Genomic DNA, 21,266 nt, shown 5'->3' on the forward strand with positions numbered 1-21,266 from the left:
CAGGCAAGGTATCCCTAGGTGTCAATGGGGTCCCTGGCCTGACCTCTGAGGCTATTCTTCAGCAAGCCCAGTAACACTAAACAGCTAGAAACAGAAGGGCTCCTCCCAGCTCCTCCGCCCTTCCCTCTCCCCACTCTGTCCCGCCCCTCCCGCCAGGCCACGCCCACACCGCGGTGTGCATTGGTTGGTTCTCGCAGGCATGATGAAACTTCCCGCACGCATTACAGGAGCCAGGCGGTATAAAGGGAGAGGAAGCACACCGCGCCGTCTCACTCGCCGGTAGTCCGCAGCCCGGTCTCTGTGCGCCTCCAACTCACCCACCCTGTTTGCACCCAGGTAAGCAAGGCTCGGGCGCCCAGCGCAGCGCCCTTCCCCGCGAGCGCCCTTCCCCGCGTGCCTCGGGCTGCCCGGGATCTGGGGTAGGTTGGCTGCCGCCTGACTCCCCTCATGGGAGGGCAGACGCGGATCCGGCTCCGGCAGATGCTGCGGCTCCTGCGGCCCCTGCCGGGTAATGAGGGCGGGGCCGATGGTGGCGCACCTGGGAGCTAGCGCGAGAGGACAGACCTGTCGTGGTCGCCAGAGGAAGGGATCCGTGAACCGAAGAGGGCAGGCCAGCTGCTTTGGAGGGAAGGTGGCGGCGGCCTAAGTTGCCCGCTGTGAATTTTACTATTTTTTATTATATTGCGTCGAGGCCTGTGGAAATTGTCGCAATCCGGCGACCTTCCTGTGCAGCGGCCGCGGGTGCACGTGGCCGGCTGCCGTTGGGAGCCCCGGGGTACTTGGTAGCGTGGTCCTGGTCCAGGAGGGGGCGGTCTCTCCCCGGGTCTGTGCTTACCCCGCACCTCCACTGCCCCTCTTGTGCCTTGCCACACCTCCCCCAGACTCAAGTGACTTGCCGACCAAAAGAGGACTGTGGAGGCCGACAGGCGGCGTGGTACCGAAAAGCGCAAAGGAACTGGCACATCTATTTTCAATGGATTATCTATTCAATAGAACTTCAGATTGTTACTATTTTGAATAAAGGATGAGTTTTCTTCTCCTCCCGTGGCCCACAGACCCAGGGTCTGTTGCCCTGGGTACTTGACTGATAATTTAAAAGCACCAAGAACTCTTTTTTTTTATTATTGATTAATCGCACTGCTCTAAGATCTTGAACCTGACCAGGAGTTGGTTGCTGAGATCTTACTGTAAAAAATACGGTGATATGAAGTTTAAGTAGATGATAATTAGAATAGAATGTACTGAAATAACATTATCCAATTCAGTAGTGGCTACTGAGAACTTGAAATGCTGGCTAGTCCCAACTGAGATGTGTTGTAAGTGTAAAATATACCAGATGTTGACGATTTCATAGAGAAAAGCAATATAAAATGTCCCTTTTTTATACTGATTACATGTTGAAATGATACTATTTTCGGTAAATTGTGTTAAAATATATTTAAAATTAATCTCACCCATTTCCTCTTTTTATTGGAGCTACTAGTACATTTAAAATTACATATGCGACTCACATTTTTGTTAGACAGCACTTCTCTAGAAGTTTATGAGGAAATATGGAAAATTACTGGGAACAGCAGTAGGAAAAAGCAGTGCAAGTAGGACGTTTGCCCTCAAGTGAGACCGATTCCATTAAATGTACCAGGTGATGGTTTTAATTTGCTTTTTTTTTATACTGGAGAAGTAAGTGCTTTACAAACTTGTTTCCCCTCCAGGTTACTGGTTAGTATTTATCTTTAACAGGCTTAATGATGGGATTCTCTAAGCAACTTTGGGAGGACCTAGGTAAATTAATGATTCACTAGTGTGACCTCAGGTGATTTTTAAAGCACTTTCCCAGCACGCTTTTAAAAAAATTTATTTAACTTTTAGTTGTACAACATTGTAATTTGATATCTGTAAACACTACAGAGTGATCACCCCCAAAAGTCTAGTTATTATCCATCACCTTAAAATTGATCCCCTTCATGCTTTTGGCCCTCCTCCAACCCCCTTTTTCTCTGGTATCTACTGATTTGTTCTCTGTACCTAAGTTTGTTTCTGTTTTGTTTTTAGATTCCCCATATAAATGAAATGATATAGTATTTATCTTCTGACTTATTTCATTTAGCATTATACCCTGAAGGTAAATCCATGTTGTTGCAAATGGCAACCTTTTTTTTTTTTTTTTTTTCCTCACCCGAGGATATTTTTCCATTTTTTGTACAGATAGAGAGGGAGGGAGATAGAGGAAGGGAGAGAGAGAGAGAGAAACATCGACGTGAAGGGACACATCGGGTGGCTGCCACCCGCACGACCAACCAGGGCCGGGGACAAACTGCAACCGAAGTACGTGCCCTTAGCGGGAACCGAACCCGGGTCTCTCCGGACCGCAGGCCGACGCTCTAACCACTGAGCCAAACCGGCCAGGGCAGCAACCTTTTTTTTTTATGGCTGAGTAGTATTGTATATATATTATAGAGTCAAAGGTAGATGCCTTATCAATAGTCATCTCACTTAAATCTCAGTGGATTTTCCCACTAAATCTCAAAGTAAATATCTCATTGGCCCTGTGCATGGAAGGGACTGCATAAGACATGTGATACTTTATTTCCAAGTTGCTTGAGTTAATATTATATTCCATTAATTTCATCTAGTCTCATTAAAAGACCAAAAGCAGCTTTGGTTCATTTAGATACAAATGAAATGCCCTCAGAGGATTGCTCAGAGTGATTGCTATAACTTGAATATATCTATATATATTTTAAAAAATGTTTTTTTCTCTGTTGATTTTTAGAGAGAGGAAGGGAGAGGGAGAGAGAGAGAGAAACATCAATAAGAGAGAACATCGATTGGCCGCCTCCTGCATTCCCCCCACTGGGGATTGGGCCCACAACCTGGGCATGTGCCCTGACTGGAATCGAACCAGCAACCTCTTGGTGCATGGGTCGATGCTTAGTCACTTAGCCACACCAGCCAGGCTTGAATATATATTTTTTTCCTTATGGTCTTTGTCCCAAAATTATCTATGCATTTGCTGCAAATTTGCATTTTTAAAAAATAGCAAAATAATTTCCAAATTAATAGATATTTTGGTCAAATAACTGTTTTGAGCTGGCAGCATCCAAATAAAACAGCCCTTTATTTTACAGTTGAATATTTGAATAAATGTCCAAGTAATGAACATTTGTAGGAATTATTTATTTGCGTCTTGGTCTACAGGGATGAACCCAGCTGTTTTCAGAGATATTATCACTTCTGTGTCCCATCTACTTTGCTTTCTTATTGACCAAGGCAACGTTGAGACAAAATTATTTGAGAACAGTTTTGTCTTTTAGGACATTTTGATGGTGAACATTTTGTATTTCTGTCAATGTAAATTTTTGTTGTTATAAAGCCAGGATATCTGTATCAGATAATGTTGCTTCCTTTTTCTCTTTATAATTTCTTTTATCACATTTGAATAAGTCACTTAGAGGTAAGCTAGAAGTTGTGAAATGCTTGTAAGAGCTGTATATCTTTTTTTTTTTTATCCTCTCCCTAGAACATTTTTCGATATTTTGTTCAGATAGAGTGGGAGGGAGAGAGAGAGAGAGAGAAACATCACGTGAAAGGGACACAATGAGTGGTTGCCACCCACACGACCCAACCAGGGCCGGGGACAAACTGCAACCAAGGTACATGCCCTTAGCGGGAACCGAACCCGGCCCTCTCAGGACCGCAGGCCGACGCTCTAACCGCGGAGCCATACCGGCCAGGGCAGAGCTGTATATCTTAATAGTACACTTTAGCAAAATGTATCATCTTCCATTCTACCCAATGATACTCTATGTGCAGTTAGTAGAGGTAGAGCGAGTACATTTAATTGTCAAGAAGATCCCCAAGGAAACTGTAGAGAGTCTCATGGATTTTTGAGGGCGTTTGAGATTCTGAGCTAGAAAGAGTGGGGCTGGGATTTCTGGTTGGATTGGAGCCAGCCTACATGTCATCTGTATCTTGGAAGTAAACCTAGGATGCAGAACAGAATGTGGCCTGAACACCACCAGCTCTAGCTGACCAAATCCTAAGGTGAGAGAGATGGATGGAGGCCTTGGGTGCTAAGCTGCTATAGCTTGCTGGTAAAGGTCGTGCATTGTTCTCTACTCCTCTGTGCCTGCCAACCTAATGAAAATTTGCTGCAGATAAGATTATATTTCGTTTTATATTATATAAGTTTATATTTCGGTCTTTGAAATGGTTTGTGCAAGTTTTTGGAATCAAGATGTAATGCCCACTTGGATCGGGTACTGAGTACCTGCTTAATTGCTCTGCTTTTCTCTCCGTAGAGCGCCGGTAGCACCACTGCACCATGTGTGGCATTTGGGCCCTCTTTGGCAGTGATAACTGCCTTTCTGTTCAGTGTCTGAGTGCTATGAAGATTGCACACAGGGGTCCAGATGCGTTTCGCTTTGAGAATGTCAATGGATATACCAACTGCTGCTTTGGATTTCACCGGTTGGCAGTGGTGGACCCGCTGTATGGAATGCAGCCAATTCGAGTGAAGAAATTTCCATATTTGTGGTTATGTTACAATGGAGAAATCTATAACCATCAGAAGGTAAACATAATGAAACCAGAAGGTAAACAAAAGGAATCCAGAAGGTATATTGATGGGATTAAGCCTCGGAACTCATTGATTGTAATCGCATATTTTGTATAATGGTTTTTACTTTGCAATGCACTTTCCATGCTCATGGTTTTATTTGTTTCAATTATATAGATAGGGCACCGACAAACAAAGAGATGAAGTGACTTGGTCACAGACAAAAAAAGATAAAATGGGAATTACAATTCAGGTTCTTTAACTCTTAGAATTTTTTTTTTCCTATTATGAATTTAAATGTTAATTGGAGTCTTTGCTAGGCTCTGTGTTAGGTGCTGGGGCCACAGTAGTAAATATGAGTTAGGTCTGCACTGTAGTGGAATATATATATTCAGGCCTGGCTGGTGTGGCTCAGTGGTTGAGTGTCAACCCATGCACCAAGAGGTTGCTGGTGTCAGTTAGAGAACACAAAAACGACTGTACATACAACAGGCATTCTGAAAACATAAATATGGCACAGATGGATACAGGAGACCAAGTTTTAGGAAGAATGGTCAGAGAAAGCCTCTTGAGAAATTGTCCCTTGAACTGGAGGCAGAAGACAAGGATCAGCCAACAAGGTTGGTAAGAGCATTTCAGGGAGAGGGAATAGAATGTGTAGAGGCCCTGAGGCACGAAGCAGCCCTGGGATTGTCCTAAGGAAACGAGATAGGGTTGGGAAGGTAGGTAGGACCAGATCAAGCAGGATTTGGTATAGTAAGGAGTTGGAATATCATTCTAAGAGCAGGGAGATTTGAGGATTTTAAGGCAGGGGTGGGATTTCATAGTTTGGAGGTGATCATATTTGTAGCTTTTCTATAATGTTGCCCTTAAGGTATTTATTGCTACCGCATACTGACACTTAGTCATAGCCAGAGGACAGAAAAGTGGCCAGATGCAATGGAATGCAAGAAGACGGAGTTTTAGCATTAAAATTGGGAGAGCTTTCTAATCTGGTGAAAGTTTCTTAAAATGAGAGTGGGTGAGGGGATAGAAATTCTGACCTAAGGAAGCTAAATTTCAATCTGGAATTATTTGTCTAATGTTTCATAAGAAATTTTTAATCTAAACTTTGCAGGGGTTTTTGTTTGTCCCCCTCCTTTTCGACTTTTATATGTGAAAAGTTCAAACTTAAAAAGGGAACAGAACAATGAAAATCTTTACTGAGTAATTGTTAATGTTTTGCCATATTTGCTTTGTCTCTGTGTCTCTGTATTTATATACATACAAGCCTTTTTTTTTTTTTTGTATTTAGTATATTACAGATATTACGACTCTTCTAAGTATGTAAGCATTTCCCTAAGTGTCCCAAGAATATATTTATAGTTGGGTTTATTAATGTTTGTTTATTTTGGGCCAGATTTCATTCAAGGTTCATGCCTTTGGTTGTGATGTCTCTGGGTATTTTTTTTCAGCCTTCTAGATATATATATACCTATCATTCATGGGTAGGGTTTTATATTCTAGCCACCCTTTGGACTTTTTCAATCTCCAAACATAGCTTTTGCCATTGTTTGTTACCTGCTTATAGGAACACTCTCAATTACAGGCTTTTTATTTGAAAAGTTTTTATAGTAATTCATCAAATGCCCCTCACATTTATTAAAGGCCTACTATATACATCAGGCATCATTACATATGTGTTTGGAGATGAAATGGTGAACAGGGAAGGTAAGAATGGAGTTTCATGCTAGTGGGACTCTGGGAGGGGAACAGTTAAAACTTCTTGCTTAAAATAAGCCAAATTAGTACCAAGTACATGAAAATGCTAGCTTGTGTTATGGCAATATTAGCCTGACTTTCACCTCAAATGAGACATGAAATTCTATCAGTCATCTATGGTAATGCAGTTTGAGCAGCTAGAAATCGGTCTAAAGAGTAGAGTGGGCATTTTAGGCTCTTATAAAGTATTCTGCAACATAAACTTCAAAACCCTCCTGTTTTTAACGAAAATAAAATTTACTGCCACTAAAACACAGCCTGAGGGGTATTGGGAGTGGAGGGAGAATGCCTCAGGCAGAGGAATGTGGGTAAAGGCTGTGGCATAGAGGAGGCCCTCTCCCTGCAGGGAGTGGCAGGGCCTTGCAGCCAAGTCCAAGGTCAGTGTGATTTCGGAATAGTGGCAAGAGATGAGGGCTTTTGTCTCAGGAGACTCGGAAGTGGTACATGTGAATCATTAACCCATAAATTACCTGCAAAGTTTAGGTCCAAGAGCGGTGATGACATGGTGGTGGAGGGAAGATTTGGGAAGCTGCTGCTTGCTAAAGTCATTGGATGTTTTAGGGTCATTTATCCTTCAGGTACTTGAGTCCACAAGGGTCAGCAGAAGACCATTTCCACATCTCACCTGCCAGGGACTGAGATCATCCCTGATAGTCTCACAGAGCAGGGAGAGGCAACCAGGAGGTGGCTCTGTAGACACTGGGGGCGGCCAAAGCCCACTTTTGGACAGTTCTGTGAGTGCTTTGAGACAAAAGGTCCACAAATGTATAAAGTGAGAGAGACTGTGAAGCATATATATATATATATATTTTTATCCTCACCCGAGGACTTTTTTTTTTTTTTTTTGCATTTATCTTCAGATAGAGCGGGAGGGAGAGAGGGAGAAAGAGAGAGAGAGAAACATCGATGTGAGAAAGACACATCAATAGACTGATTGCCACCCACATGACCCCAACCGGGGCCGGGGACAAACTGCAACCGAGGTACGTGCCCTTAGCAGGAACCGAACCCGGGTCTCTCCCGTCCAGCAGGCCAACGCTCTAACCGCTGAGCCAAACCGGCCAGGGCTGTGAAGCATATTTTATAGGCCATATGTATATAAACATGTAAATTTACTTTTTGAAATTTAAAATCGTGTTTTAAATGTTTAAATGTATCTGTAATTTTACCTGATTTTATATGAACCTTTTCCTCTTCATTGTCAACCCAAAATCATGAGTTATGTACAAAGAAAGAGGAACAAACCTACGAAGGACTTTTCACCCTCATAGTTTGCCAGTGCTGATGGGGAGCCACGGAGTTAGGGGGGCATAACTTAAACCCTCTTACTCTGTATGCGCTGACAGTGACGTTCTCTTTACTGTTCCTTTGGGGCGTGTGCACTAATAAGCTTCATGTCGTTTCATCTGTCATTGAGAAGTAGCTGTGATTCCACTGCGGTGGTGGAAGCGACCCGCCGGATGTTGTAGCCCTGCTCTAGGGACCAGCAGCTTTGTTTTGGACCATGTGTCTATATTACTGTGATGGAGCCATTTACTTTTCAGGGAATAGTGCAAAATATGTTTGTCCTGTTGCTTTCTATTTTCATTGGTAGGTCTCTGAACCTGAACTAGAAAAAACTGAGCCAATACTCTATTCCCAAACCCCAATTTTACGGTAGCGGAAGATATATTTTCAGTGTCCTGGCAACTGGGCAACCTATTTGCTTAACTTACACATATACAGGAGTGGGCAAAGGTAGGTTTGCAGTTGTGAGTATACAGAACAGTTTATTCTTGCATTATTACTTATTCATTCTTGTATTATTTTCCATACAAACAACTGTAGACCTGCTTTTGCCCACCCCTGTATGTAGATATATTTGTATATTTGTATTACATACACAGTAGGTATATAATAATGCATTTTCATGCCTCCATGCATTGCTGTTCTGGTACATTGTCTCCGCATTCTGTTTATCAGAATGCAACTAAATTTTTGCATTTAAAAATGTGTAGGATTGTGACAAGCTATTTTTTTAATGCCATGATTCTTCTAAATCACTCAAGTGCATGAAATGATTATCGAGCATAGAAATATTGAAGCAACTTGGCAATAAAAAGTTATTAGTGAATGCATAAGGATTCTAACATTTAAATTTTGCTATTGCTTCCTTAAGCTGCAACAACATTTTGAATTTGAATATCAGACCAGAGTGGATGGTGAGATAATCCTTCATCTTTATGACAAAGGAGGAATTGAGCAAGCTGTCTGTATGTTGGATGGGGTGTTTGCGTTTATATTACTGGATACGGCCAATAAGAAAGTGTTCCTGGGCAGAGATACCTATGGAGTCAGACCTTTGTTTAAAGCTATGACGGAAGATGGATTTTTGGCTGTGTGTTCAGAAGCTAAAGGTAATAATAGAATTTTTTCTTAATAGATTTTCATTACTATCCTGGATTTTGGTTTTTCTTTTTTTTCTAGGTCACATTTGCAAATCCCATAGGGGGCAATCCAGAATTTTACAATTAACTAAGTAAGTTATGGAACTTCTGAACTTTGTGTTTTTTTGAACCAAGGAGTTAGACTCTCCTCTTTAGCACTTAAATTCTGTAATCCTTGAAGTATAAATTTATATAGAAAAGCCATTTAATTTTTGTTGTGCTGACATGATTTGCATCTAGTTCGATCCCATACGTCTTGGCAAGTTTACCTAGATCCTGTTGTAATATTAGGGTTGGCCCTGCAATGACTGCACTGTGGTACCAGGCCATAACTACAGCAAGTATTTATTTAGCATTTTGGAAACAGCTTTATTGGTAATATAATTCACATACCATACAGTTCACCTATTTAAAGTATTTTGTTCAGCAGTTCTTAGTATATTCACAGATTTCTGCAACCAAAACTCCTGTCAATTTTAGAAATTTTTTTACCACTTTACAAAAAAATCTTGTGCCCTTTAGCTGTCACTCCTCATCCCTCTATATCCATCAGCCATTGACCCTCTCTTATGGACTTAACTGTTCGTGACACTTTATATGAATGGGATCATTCTTACGTGGTCTTTTGTGACTGGCTTCTTTCACTTGAATAATGCTTTTAAGATTTGTCCAACTTGTAGCATGTATAGTGCTTACTTTTTTTTTTTTTACTTTTTATGGCCTAAAGATATCCCATTACATGGATATACCTACCACTTTTTTTTTTTTTTTTAATCCATTTGTCAGTGTACAAATTACATTTGTATACAAGTTTTGGTGTGGACATGTGTTTTCATTTCTCTTGGGTATGTACCTAGTGGGTAGACTTGCTGTTCATGTGGTAACTCTGTTTAATTGTTTGAGGAACTGCCAGGCTGTTTTCCAAAGAAGTTGTACCATTTTATAGTTCCACCAGCAGTATATGAGGGTTTTGGTTTCTCCACGTCCTCACAGACACTTTTTTTCTTTAATCCTCACCCACAGATATTTTTCCATGGATTTTTAGACAGGGTGGAAGGGGGAGGTGGGTGAGAGAGAGAGAGAAAAAAAAACATCAGTGTGAGGAGAGACACATGGATTGGTTGCTTCCTGCATGACCCTGACCAGGGCTGCAACCTGCAACCCAGGTACATGCCCTTTACTGGGAATCGAACCTGCTAACCTTTGGTCTACAGGCTGATGCTTTAACCACTGAGCCAAACCAGCCAGGGCATTTTCTGATTTTTTGATTCTAGCTATCCTGGATTATATGAAGTACTATTTCATTGTAGTTTGATTTGTGTTTTCCTGTAGACAATGATGTCAAGCATCTTTTCTTGTCTGTGTGCCATTTGGATATCTTCCTTGGAGAAATATCTAGTTCTTTGGTCTTTTTTTTCCTGCTGAGGATCGTTTAATTTAACAGATTACTTTTTAGAGCAGTTTTAGGTTTCAGAAAAATTGAGAAGAAAACAGAGTTCCCATACAGGGTGGGGCAGGTTACAGTTGTGAGTAATCTCTCAAACACAGAGTTTATTCTTGTATTATTTTCCATATGAACAACTGTACTTCTGCCCCACCCTGTATTCCTCCCACTGTGCTTAGCAGGGTTGCAGAATACATGATCTATGCAAAAACGAATTGTATTTGGTACACACGCAATGGACACTATGCACTTGTAATGAACAATCTAAAAACGAAATTAAGAAAAATTTCATTTATAATAGCATCAAAAAAGAATAAAATACTTAGTATTAAGTTTAACAAATGAAATGCAAAACTTGTACTTTGAATACTATAAGACATTGTTGAAAGAATGAGAGATTTAAATAAATGGAAAAATCATCCCATGATCATGAATCAAAGACTTAGCATTGCTAAGGTGATAATATTTCCCAAGATGATCTTCCCATTAATGTGATTTCTATCAGAATCCCAAATGCCTTCATTGTAGAAATTGACCAACTGACTCTAAAATTCCTATGGAAGTACAGGGTCCCAGGATAGCAAAAAAGAACAAAGCAGGAGGATTCATACTTCCTGACTTTGAGACTTACTATAAAACAAGGGTAAGCAGGACAGTATGGTGCTGGCACAGGTATAGACATAGACCAGTAGAATAGAATTGAGAGTCTAGGAAATGAACCCATACATCTATAATCAGCCGGTTTACAAAGGTACCAAGACCATCCAACAGGAAACGCACAGTTTATATTCTACAACTGGTTCTGGGACAACTGGACATACACATGCAAATAAATGAAGTTGGACCTTTACCTCACACCATATACAAAAATTAAAATGGATCAAAGACCCAAATATAAGAGCTAAAACTATAAAATTCTTAGACGAAAACAGAGGTAAATCTTCATGACATTGGATTTCACGGATTTCTTAGATATGACACCAAAAGCATATGCAACAAAAGAAAAATAGATATATCGCACTTCATCAGTTAAACATTTTTGTACTAAAAACACCATAAAGAAAATGAAGACAACCCAAAGAATGGAAGAAAATACTGGCGAATCATATTTAGCATTTTTTGACAGTAGACTTGAGGAAGACATTCATCTTTTATTTCTTACGTAGACAGTAAGTCACATCCTAAACTCTGGTCTACCTGCCTGCCTCTTATGTTTTATTCCTTCCGTCCTTTCTCACTTAGTTTCTAGATTGAATATTAGCTGAAGCAAGGATAATGAGATCAATAAAAGGGTCCTTAGGACACCAGTCACAGTGTGCGTCCTGAGAGATATCTGAATTGGTCCATTTTCTGGCATTTCAAATGGCACAGAACAAGTATATATGTTAAGTACTATTAGGAAAGCCCAGTAGAGAGAACACGAGGGAAAAGCAGACCTCCACTATGTCTCTGTTGGGTTTGATAACTTGATATAGAATTATAATCTTAAATTCAATTTACCCTTTGAAATTTCTTGACTTATAGTTTACATCCTTCAAAACCCTGCCTTTTTCCAAACCTAATGATCTCAGCCAGAGTACTGCAACAGTTTTTATTTCTCATTGTTTTTAGAATAACTTACCAAACATTCATCTAATTATGACACTACTACCTGCATAAAACCTTTTACCTACCGCTCACCCTCTATGGGGGTTGTGTGGCTCTATTAAGCTCTGCTAGCTAGTAATGGGTTCTGGGTCTTATCTAGTCCTTGATTTCGGTGCTACACAGTAGATTACTGGATTAACAAACTCACATTATAAATCATAATGAGTATTTTGTATAGAGAGGCTGTTCCTGTTTACAATAAAACATAGATTTTTATATCAAAAATCATGGTGATAACACATTGGCTGCTCACTGAAAACTTTTTGAAGAAATGTATATTGTACTTGTGTGTAATAACTACTAGTTAAGGGATAAATGCCTGACTTCTTAATATCTGACTTTAAAGTACTAAAGTACCTAATAGTAGGTCCTTTTGCTTGTTAAAGGACTGGGAGCCATGGTCATTTTCTTAAAATACCTTGGTGATGACAAAGCAATGACTGCCAGGAGATTATAAATTAACATTTCAAGTCATCTCTTTGCTTAATAAACGTAACTTATTTTTCTATTTACATTTGCTTGCTTTATTGTAGAAAATAGATTTTCTGGATCAGAAATTCTAGGTAGGCTGAATAAATCAAATATTGGAGATTTTCCTAATGCTTTAAATTAATAGAAATCAATTTTGCTGTGCACTTCTGTACCTCTGCTATCTCTATAGTAAGTAGATGATAGTGTTCGAGTGATTACATTTATTTTCCTATTTTTCTCCTATAATGGACATGCAATTGTATTAAAAGGGGAAAATGAAAATAAATTTAAAGGCTATTACCTAATTGTGAAAGTTACTGCGAAGTGTTATCCCACTTTGAATAAAGTTATCTTTTTGAATTTGTAGGTCTTATTAATGTGAAGCACTCCACAGTTCCTTTTTTAAAAGTGGAACCTTTTCTCCCGGGACACTATGAAGTTTTGGACTTAAAGCCAAATGGCAAAGTTGCGTCGGTGGAAATGGTTAAATATCATCACTGCACAGATGAGCCTCTGCACGCCCTCTATGACAATGTGGGGAAACTATTCCCAGGTAATAAGGCGAACGTCCACCCACCTCTTTCCCCCAAAAGGAATGATTTCAGTTTGAAGATCTAGTTCCTTTTTAATCTGGCGGTGGCGCACGGGGGTCTGGCCGACTTGACTGTTGAGCAGATGCCATCGTGATAGATGTCGATGATTGTATACCTCGTCTCAGCAAATAACAGCCCGAGCTTGGCTGCAGCTGTTTACTTTATGTGTTAACAGGTTTTGAGATAGAAACTGTGAAGAATAACCTCCGGATCCTTTTTGACAATGCTGTTAAGAAACGTTTGATGACAGACAGAAGGATTGGCTGTCTTTTATCAGGTGAAGTTCATTAACAAAAAAATCCTTGTTATGTTTAGTGTGTATTTGTTTTAAGCTGAAAGAATTGTAGCTATCCCTGAGGTTTTGCCTATAAAATATTTACTGTATTATTTAATCTTTTCTCCATTATGGGATGAAACAGGTTTCTGTAAGCTGCATTTAATATTTATGGTAGCTTAGCAACTTAAAGTTACATATAATTATGTTGCCGGTATGAGTGAGTAAACATTTTTTAGCATTGTGTGTAGTGATTTTTAACCAATTCATATACTGTTACCATTATCACAGGTTATGTTAGACTTTTTTCTCTTATTAAAGTTGATTTTCAATTCATAAAAGTTGGGGATTTTGAGTGATAAAACTCCAGTCTTGGTGTTTAATAAGAATGTAAGTCATCTGTCCCAGCCTATGCAAGGCACGTGACCAGTACACTTGCTGTCTTGCTTGTAGGGGGCTTAGATTCCAGTTTGGTTGCTGCCACCCTGTCGAAGTTTCTAAAAGAGGCCCAAGTCCAGTACCCTTTCCAGACATTTGCCATCGGCATGGAAGACAGTCCTGATTTACTAGCTGCCAGAAAGGTAAGACACTGTCTCTGCCTGTTATTAGAATGAAAATAAAGTCAGTAATTGATGACTCTGTAATTCTGCTGCCGTATTGACTCTGGTAATTGTTTTCAATTAAATACATTAGCCCTGGCCAGTTTGGCTGAGTGGTTAGAGTGTCAGCCCGCGGACTGTAGAGGCCCGGGTTCAGTTCCCGCTAAGGGCACATACCTCGGTTGCAGTTTGTCCCTGGCTCCGGTCGGGGTCGTGTGAGTGGCAACCAGTTGTTGTGTCTCTCTCACTTTGATGTTTCTCTCTCTCTCTTCCCCCCTCTCTTCCTCCCGCTCTATCTGAAGATAGATGCAAAAATGTCCTCGGGTGAGGATGAAAAATAAATTAATTAATTAAATGTATTAAAGTGTAATGAAATGCCTGTTTAATAACTATGTTGTACACTGTATTCTGGGTACTCTTTATCTACCATGGTCAATGCAGTTCTCACAAAAGCCCTATGATAATAATTCCCCTTTTGAAAGCGAGGGCCTGGTACTGTGGTTAGGACCGCAGGCTTTGGACCTGACAGCTGGTTTCAAATCAAATCCTAGCTCCCTCATGCAGTTCCTCACTTATGTGATGGGAGTAATAGTATCTACTATAGGATGGTTTTGAGGTGAAAATTATGTACTTCATATACAGTGCATAGATTAGAGCCGAGCATGCAGTAAGTACTTGGTGAATGTTAGCTGCTGTTATTGTGTTGTTGCTTTTATAAGACTGTATGTTTAGGACTATGGGTAAAGGGGACCTGGTACACATTCAGGTGTGCAGGAGACCTCATTCTTACTCTGGAAAAAGTTGCACAGAATGATTGAGCAGGATCTAGAGAGCAAGCCCAAAGCAAGTTGATAAATGCTGAAAGATCCAAAATAGCCAAAGAAAATAGAATAAGGGGGATGGCCAGTTAGGCATAACATCCTGGGTATAAAATTAGGCATTGCGAGAGGCCCAAAATATGGCCAAGGTTGGACTGGAGAGAGATGAGGTGGGTTAGGTGAAGAAGGTGTGTGTTTGGGAGTTGGATGTGGTGCGCTAATTGGAAGCCTCTCAACTGTTAGGGTGAAGTCTTGGAGTGGCAAAGGCTGATGGGAGATTTACCTCTTGGTGGTTGCGTGGAAGGGAGAGACTGGGGGAAGCAAGGGAGCTTGACGAGGTGGGAGTCTGGTGCCTGGAGAGCCATTTCCCCACACTGGTGGCCTACAGAGCCATTTCCCCTTATTCTGCCTAGTTTTCCGCTTTTGTTAGTTCACAATGTGTTGTGAACTAGTTTCATGTTGAATTTTTTTTTTTTTAATCCTCACCCGAGGACATTTTTTCCATTTTTTGTTCAGGTAGAGTGGGAGGGAGAGAGAGGAACAGAGAGAGAGAGAGAGAAACATCGATGTGAAAGGGACACATCGAGTGGCTGCCACCTGCACAACCGACCAGGGCCGGGGACAAACTGCAACCGAGGTACATGTCCGTAGCGGGAACCGAACCCGGGTCTCTCAGGACCGCAGGCCGACGCTCTAACCGCTGAGCCAAACTGGCCAGGGCTTTTGTTAGTTCACAATGTGTTGTGAACTAGTTTCATGTTGAATTTTTAAGGGTAGTTCTTTAAATAACAAGTATGGGGGTATTTCTTTATATAATCAGGTGGCAAAGCATATTGGGAGTGAACACCATGAAGTCCTCTTTAACTCTGAGGAAGGTATTCAGGCCCTGGATGAAGTCATATTTTCCTTGGAAACTTACGACATTACGACAGTTCGCGCATCAGTGGGTAAGGTATTTTATGATATCAACAAGACTTTAAATTTGGAAAAACCATAAGGTTTAAAAAACATTATTTCTAGCAACAGTTTAAGAAAAGAATACTCAAGAAATGAGTGTAGATAAAATTTCAACATCAGCCATTGTTCGAGTCAGGACTATTTAAGAATTCCCTGACTCTTGGAGAGGAACAATAAATACATCATTAAACTTCCACATTTATAGTATCATTGTTTATATTTCTCCAAAGAGTAGATAGGTGTTTTCTGCCACCTCTTCCCCCAATTTCTCTGTATAAAGTTTCTTGGGCTATATAGGGAAATAGGTCTACGCTGTAACTGATTTTCTGTAAGGAATACTGATTTTAGATGTATCTTGGTAAATATTTCATCATACAACTTACAATTAGTAGTGATTATCGCCCTGTAAGCAATACTGTTTTTATCCCGTGGATACATACTGAGATCAGAATCAGACTGATCCGTTGTTGAGCCTCTAATGTGCTACCAGCTTAGATATACCTCTCTCTTAAGAGACTCAGACTCTGACGGGCCCCATTGCAGGGGTGATCTTGCCTACAAGGGAGCAAAAATGAACAGATTTACAGTATATCTGGTGTTAATGCTTCCTTGTGGGGAGCAATTAGGAAAAATGTCTAAAACATCTTCCCAGGGAGGCGATAATAGAGAAAAAAATGGTTAAGAATAAGTAACTGGTTTATAGGGATGTGGGGCAGGAACCAATGGGCATCTTTTAATAACTGGTATAGTATCCTTCACTGTATGAAATTTCATGGTTGGATAATATTAGGAAAAAGTTAAAACTAAGCTGCCCAAAACCATTCCACAATTTTAGGTTTTAAAATTTTAATGCTTTTAGACCAAGAATGTCCACCTTAACATTTTGCTAAGCTGCACAATGATGCAAATATCTAAAAAACCCATGCCTTTCATACAAGTATCACTATACAAAAATAGTAAGAGTCTAATCTAAGAGCAACACTTGCAGTTATTTCCAAAAGCCATGTAAAAGACATTTTGGTGAAGAGTCAGCATTAACAATAGTTTCTCTTTTTAAGGTATGTACTTAGTTTCCAAGTACATTCGGAAGAACACAGATAGTGTGGTGATCTTCTCTGGAGAAGGTTCAGATGAACTTACACAGGGTTACATATATTTTCACAAGGTAAGCATTGGGAAAGGGAAGGATATTGTAGATTAAGACAAGCATGAACTATTTGACTGTTTTCTATTGTCTGTCTTTTCAGGATAGCGCTAACACTTGAATATCTTGAGAGGTCTATGAGGAAATCTGATACTGTCTGCTTTGTTTCCTTTGGGGAGAAAAGTCTCAGTAGTGTCAGATCATCTCTAATTTTTAAAACTAGTTAAGAATAGGAATCATGTTTCTTACATTTCTTAATCCCTCATGATAACCCGATTATTGCCCAGTGTGTCCCTTTCATTTGCTCTTTGGAGAGAGGGAAGATGTTCTGTACAGCATTCCACCCTTCCCTAAGCTCTGCTTAGCTTCTTGCCTTATCCGCCTTGGGAGTTGGTGTATGTGTAAGAGGATGGAATAAAACTGTCTTATTTGCCCAAAGCAAATCTGTGTATTTGTAACTTGCACCTATGTGCTTGTAAACTAGGCTCCTTCTCCGGAAGAGGCCCAGGAGGAGAGTGAGAGGCTTCTGAAGGAACTCTACCTGTTTGATGTCCTCCGTGCAGATCGAACGACTGCTGCCCACGGGTAACTCAGTACTTTTAAGACGCGATGGTAAACATAACCCTCGAAACCAGAAAGTTCAGTGGCTGTCTTGTTTTTCTTTTTTCAATTGGTTGTCTGTTGCAAAGTATGACTTTTTTTTTTTTTTTAATCCTCACCCGAGGACATTTTTCCATTTTTTGCACAGATAGAGTGGGAGGGAGAGAGAGGAAGAGAGAGAGAGAGAGAAACATCGACGTGAAAGAGGCACATCGAGTGGCTGCCACCCGCACGACCAACCAGGGCCGGGGACAAACTGCAACCGAGGTACATGCCCTTAGCGGGAAACGAACCCGGGTCTCTCCGGACCGCAGGCCAATGCTCTAACCGCTGAGCCAAACCGGCCAGGGCGCAAAGTATGACTTTTATAGAGACAATGAAGCTTGTCTCCTAGCCCCAAAGGAATTAGGCCAAATTCACAGTGCTGTTGTGGGAACGGCAAGAAGACCTTTGCAGGTTCTAGACCGAGTTTCCACCTTCACGGCAAATAACATTCCTATCTGACCAACCGAGAGGGACGGCAGTCCCAGCTCTGTTAAGTCTTCAAGGGAAGTAAAGATGATCCACCTCCTTGTAACAAGTGCTGAGCGCCTGCCATGTTGGATGCTGGCGATCCTGTGTTTGGGATTAGGGCAGGGAAGGTGCAAGAGGTTTGATGAAATTATAAACCCATGTTTCTTCGGTATCATTTCTGGTTGGCCAAAGCTTTCACTTTTGCCCTGGCTCAGCTGGTGGGAGCATCGTCCCATACACCCAAGGGTTGCAGGTTTGATTCCCAGTTAGGGTGCATACCTAGGTTGCAGGTTTGATCCTTGGTCGGGGCACATATGGGAGGCATCCGATTGATGTTTCTCTCTCTCTCCCCCAACTCACTGTCTCCCTCTCTCTCTCTCAAATCAATAAAAACATCCTTGAGTGAAGATTTAAAAATATATATATAGCCCTGGCCAGTTTGGCTCAGTGTTTAGAGCATTGGCCTGTAGATCAGTGAGTCCTGGGTTCGATTTCGGCCAAGGGCACGTACCTCTGTTGGGGGTCATCCCCAGCCCTGGTTGGAGTCATGTGGGAGGCAACCAGTTGATGTGTCCCTCTCTCATCAATGCTTCTCTCTCTCTCTCTCTCTCTCTCTCTCTCTCTCCCCCCCTCCCACTCTATCTGAAGATAAATAGAAAAATAGCCTCCAGTGAGTATTTAAATAAATAAAATATATAAAATTTTTTCACTTTTTAGCTGGTCATGTTAGAGTTGAAGATTCATGCTGTACATGATAAATAACCAGCTTTAAATGTTTTAGTTGCTCCTACCAATCACGGTTAGATTAGAGAACAATAAAATATGGGGTGGGGAATGAACTGAATCTGTGATTAGGATTCTGTGTGCTTGTCCTGATCAGAGTCACCAGGATTCAGGAAGCAGATAATGTGGCCTTAGAGAAACACTGGAACTTTGATTCATACTGAATCTTATATGTAAATTATTAATCAGTTGGCTAACAAATGTTGAATTATCATTACAGCTTTTATAACAGGACGATAAATGGTCTCACTTAGAAAAAACCTTTGATTCAGAAAGGTCAAGACAAAGGACAGGAGGGGGAGAGAAAGAGACATATTGATTGGTTGCCTCCTGCATGATGACCCTGATCGGGGCCGGGGATCGAACCTGCAACCCAAGTACATGCCCTTGATCAGGAATTGAACCTGAGACCCTTCAGTCAGTATGTCAGCGCTCTAACCGCTGAGCAACCAGCCAGGGGGCAAAGGACATTCTTTTTTTTTTTAAATAATTTTTCTTTATTGATTTTTAGAGAGAGGAAGTGTGGAGGGAAAGAGAGATTGGCCGCCTCCTGCATGCTCCCCACTGGGTTTGAGCCCATAACCTGGGCATGTGCCCTGACTGGGAATCGAACTGGCGACCTCTTGGTGCATGGGTCAATGCTCAACCACTGAGCCACACCAGCTGGGCGCAAAGGACGCTCTTAATGATCAAGTCACTCATGATGCTTTCTCTGCTTTTTGAGAGAGAGACTTACTTGTTCACAGGAGGGAAAGGGAAAGTGAAGGTAATTATTCTCAAACAATTTTTACTGCCTGGATGAGATAATACATATCATACTGAATGAAGGTTTTTAGGGCAGTCGGTCAGGAGGATTGTAAAAATGACATTAAAGTCTTAACATTACTTAGAGGCTGGTTGAGTTGCTGGAAAACTCTAAATCAGAATTCAAACTGACAAGTGCTGAATATCCATTTTGATCTGGATTCTTCTCTTCCCCTTTAAGCCTTGAATTGAGAGTCCCATTCCTGGATCATCGATTTTCTTCCTATTTCTTGTCTCTGCCACCTGATATGAGAATTCCCAAGGTAGGTGAATCAGTTCAGGATAAAAGCTGCCCTTGGTATTGGTTATCTTTGGAGCTTTTCTTAATGTTCCTTTTGTTTCCATGTCAGAATGGGATAGAAAAACATCTCCTGCGAGAGACGTTTGAGGGCTCCAATCTGCTGCCGAAAGAGATTCTCTGGCGACCGAAAGAAGCCTTCAGTGATGGCATAACCTCAGTTAAGAATTCCTGGTTTAAGATTTTACAGGACTTCATTGAACATCAGGTAGGCTATATTTTGGAATAGGACAATTTAGATGCAGTTTATTTTGTACTTAGTTTAAATGTTTTGTGACTATAGGAGAGGCTCCTCTTTTAAAGAATTCAGTAGCATGCAGGAGTATAAAGTAGCATCTCAAGGTAAAAGAGAGGGAAGAGACTTAACCAGTCATCACTGACCTTCACTGAACACATTTCTGGGCACCTGCTGGGTGCCAGACGTTATTAGGCACAGATGAATAGAACACTCAGAGCCACCACAGATCAGAAATACGCATCTGAGTGTGCTCCAGAAGTTCCACAGCTGTGCATTTTATGGCATTTAATGTTTTCTAAGTGATGGGTGATTCACAGAGTTTCTGGCACTGTGTACAGTCAAGTTGTTTCATATATATATATATTTTTTCCTTTCTGTTTTATAAAGCCAGATTAAATACAAGTATTTCCATGCCGTTTAAAAAAAAACACTGTGTTTTTATACTCTCATTCTTACAGGTTGATGATGCAGCGATGGCAGCTGCAGCTCAGAAGTTTCCCTTCAACACCCCTAAAACCAAAGAAGGCTACTACTACCGTCAGATCTTTGAACGCCACTACCCAGGCCGGGCTGGCTGGCTGACCCATTACTGGATGCCCAGGTGGATTAGTGCCACCGACCCTTCTGCACGCACTCTGACCCATTACAAGTCAGCCACCAAAGACTAGGCACATTCTAAGCCATAGAGTAAAAGTAAATGTTTCTTCTTATTCCGAAGGGCAGAGGGCTTGCGGGCTAGGAAGGGTAGCAATGAGCGTCATTCACCCCCGGGGGCGAAAAAATAAAAGTCTGAAATCTAAAACATTGCTATAGTCATTTATACTCATCCTGTTCTCTCCTTAGAGGTGACTAGAAACTGAGCAGCTGTGACCATGTTGCAGTAAGGTACAGAGTGAGCTGGGAAAGGGGACAGGCTGACGCTGGCTGCGAGGACGCCCGCACGAGCCCTCCTGGCAGGGCTGGTCTGTCTCGCCGATGTGGCCTCCTTCCTGTCCTCACCTCGCCGGTGTGTCTCTGCCTCCCGCTCTGAGTTCTTTCTGCACTCGTCACAGCTGACTGGGCAGAGGGGAGACGTTAGTCCTCAAGTGTCCGTGACAGTGCTGTTCTGTAAGATCGTTGCTCAGATTTCTCTGTTGAGTTAAGGCAGTGTGCCTTCTGGAACTGATGATGGCAGACAGACGTTATGTTTAACCAGATGTCAGACCTTGGTCCTTAAGTTTGGCTAAGAAAGAATTCCGAGCCGCGACTCAAATGTAAGTGGAGGTTTAGACAGTCACAGAGGTGGAAGTGACCCAGCGGTGCTATGTGGACTCAGGAAACAATTACAGAGGCAGAAGA

General features: G+C 41.3%; 1 protein-coding gene across 2 annotated transcripts; it reads left to right on the forward strand.

The window, feature by feature from the left end:
* The first annotated feature begins 223 nt into the window (after window positions 1-223).
* Window positions 224-20,737, forward strand: ASNS (asparagine synthetase (glutamine-hydrolyzing)). 2 transcript variants are annotated; one of them, XM_036246771.1, is made up of 12 exons: window positions 224-336; window positions 4,302-4,573; window positions 8,478-8,715; window positions 12,675-12,860; window positions 13,076-13,177; window positions 13,628-13,755; window positions 15,412-15,538; window positions 16,607-16,713; window positions 17,177-17,277; window positions 19,574-19,655; window positions 19,743-19,898; window positions 20,387-20,732. In XM_036246771.1, exons 2-12 carry the CDS (start codon window positions 4,325-4,327, stop codon window positions 20,594-20,596), a joined length of 1,686 nt encoding a protein of 561 aa, XP_036102664.1. In that variant the 5' UTR covers window positions 224-336; window positions 4,302-4,324; the 3' UTR covers window positions 20,597-20,732. The 2 variants fall into 2 exon arrangements, with proteins under 2 accessions (XP_036102664.1, XP_036102665.1); XM_036246772.1 differs by lacking the exon at window positions 224-336 and adding an exon at window positions 1,523-1,642 and having other exon boundaries at window positions 20,387-20,737.
* Window positions 20,738-21,266: the final 529 nt, after the last annotated feature.

Source organism: Molossus molossus, unplaced genomic scaffold, assembly GCF_014108415.1.
Source record: "Molossus molossus isolate mMolMol1 unplaced genomic scaffold, mMolMol1.p scaffold_m16_p_7, whole genome shotgun sequence".
Taxonomy (NCBI): Eukaryota; Metazoa; Chordata; class Mammalia; order Chiroptera; family Molossidae; genus Molossus; species Molossus molossus.

Bases quoted from the DNA above. Each gene is read 5' to 3' on its own strand.
- ASNS (XM_036246771.1), top strand. From the start codon at position 4,325: ATGTGTGGCATTTGGGCCCTCTTTGGCAGTGATAACTGCCTTTCTGTT. The intron at 13,756-15,411 runs GTAAGACACTGT...TTATATAATCAG, and splicing joins ATTTACTAGCTGCCAGAAAG to GTGGCAAAGCATATTGGGAG. The intron at 19,899-20,386 runs GTAGGCTATATT...TCATTCTTACAG, and splicing joins AGGACTTCATTGAACATCAG to GTTGATGATGCAGCGATGGC.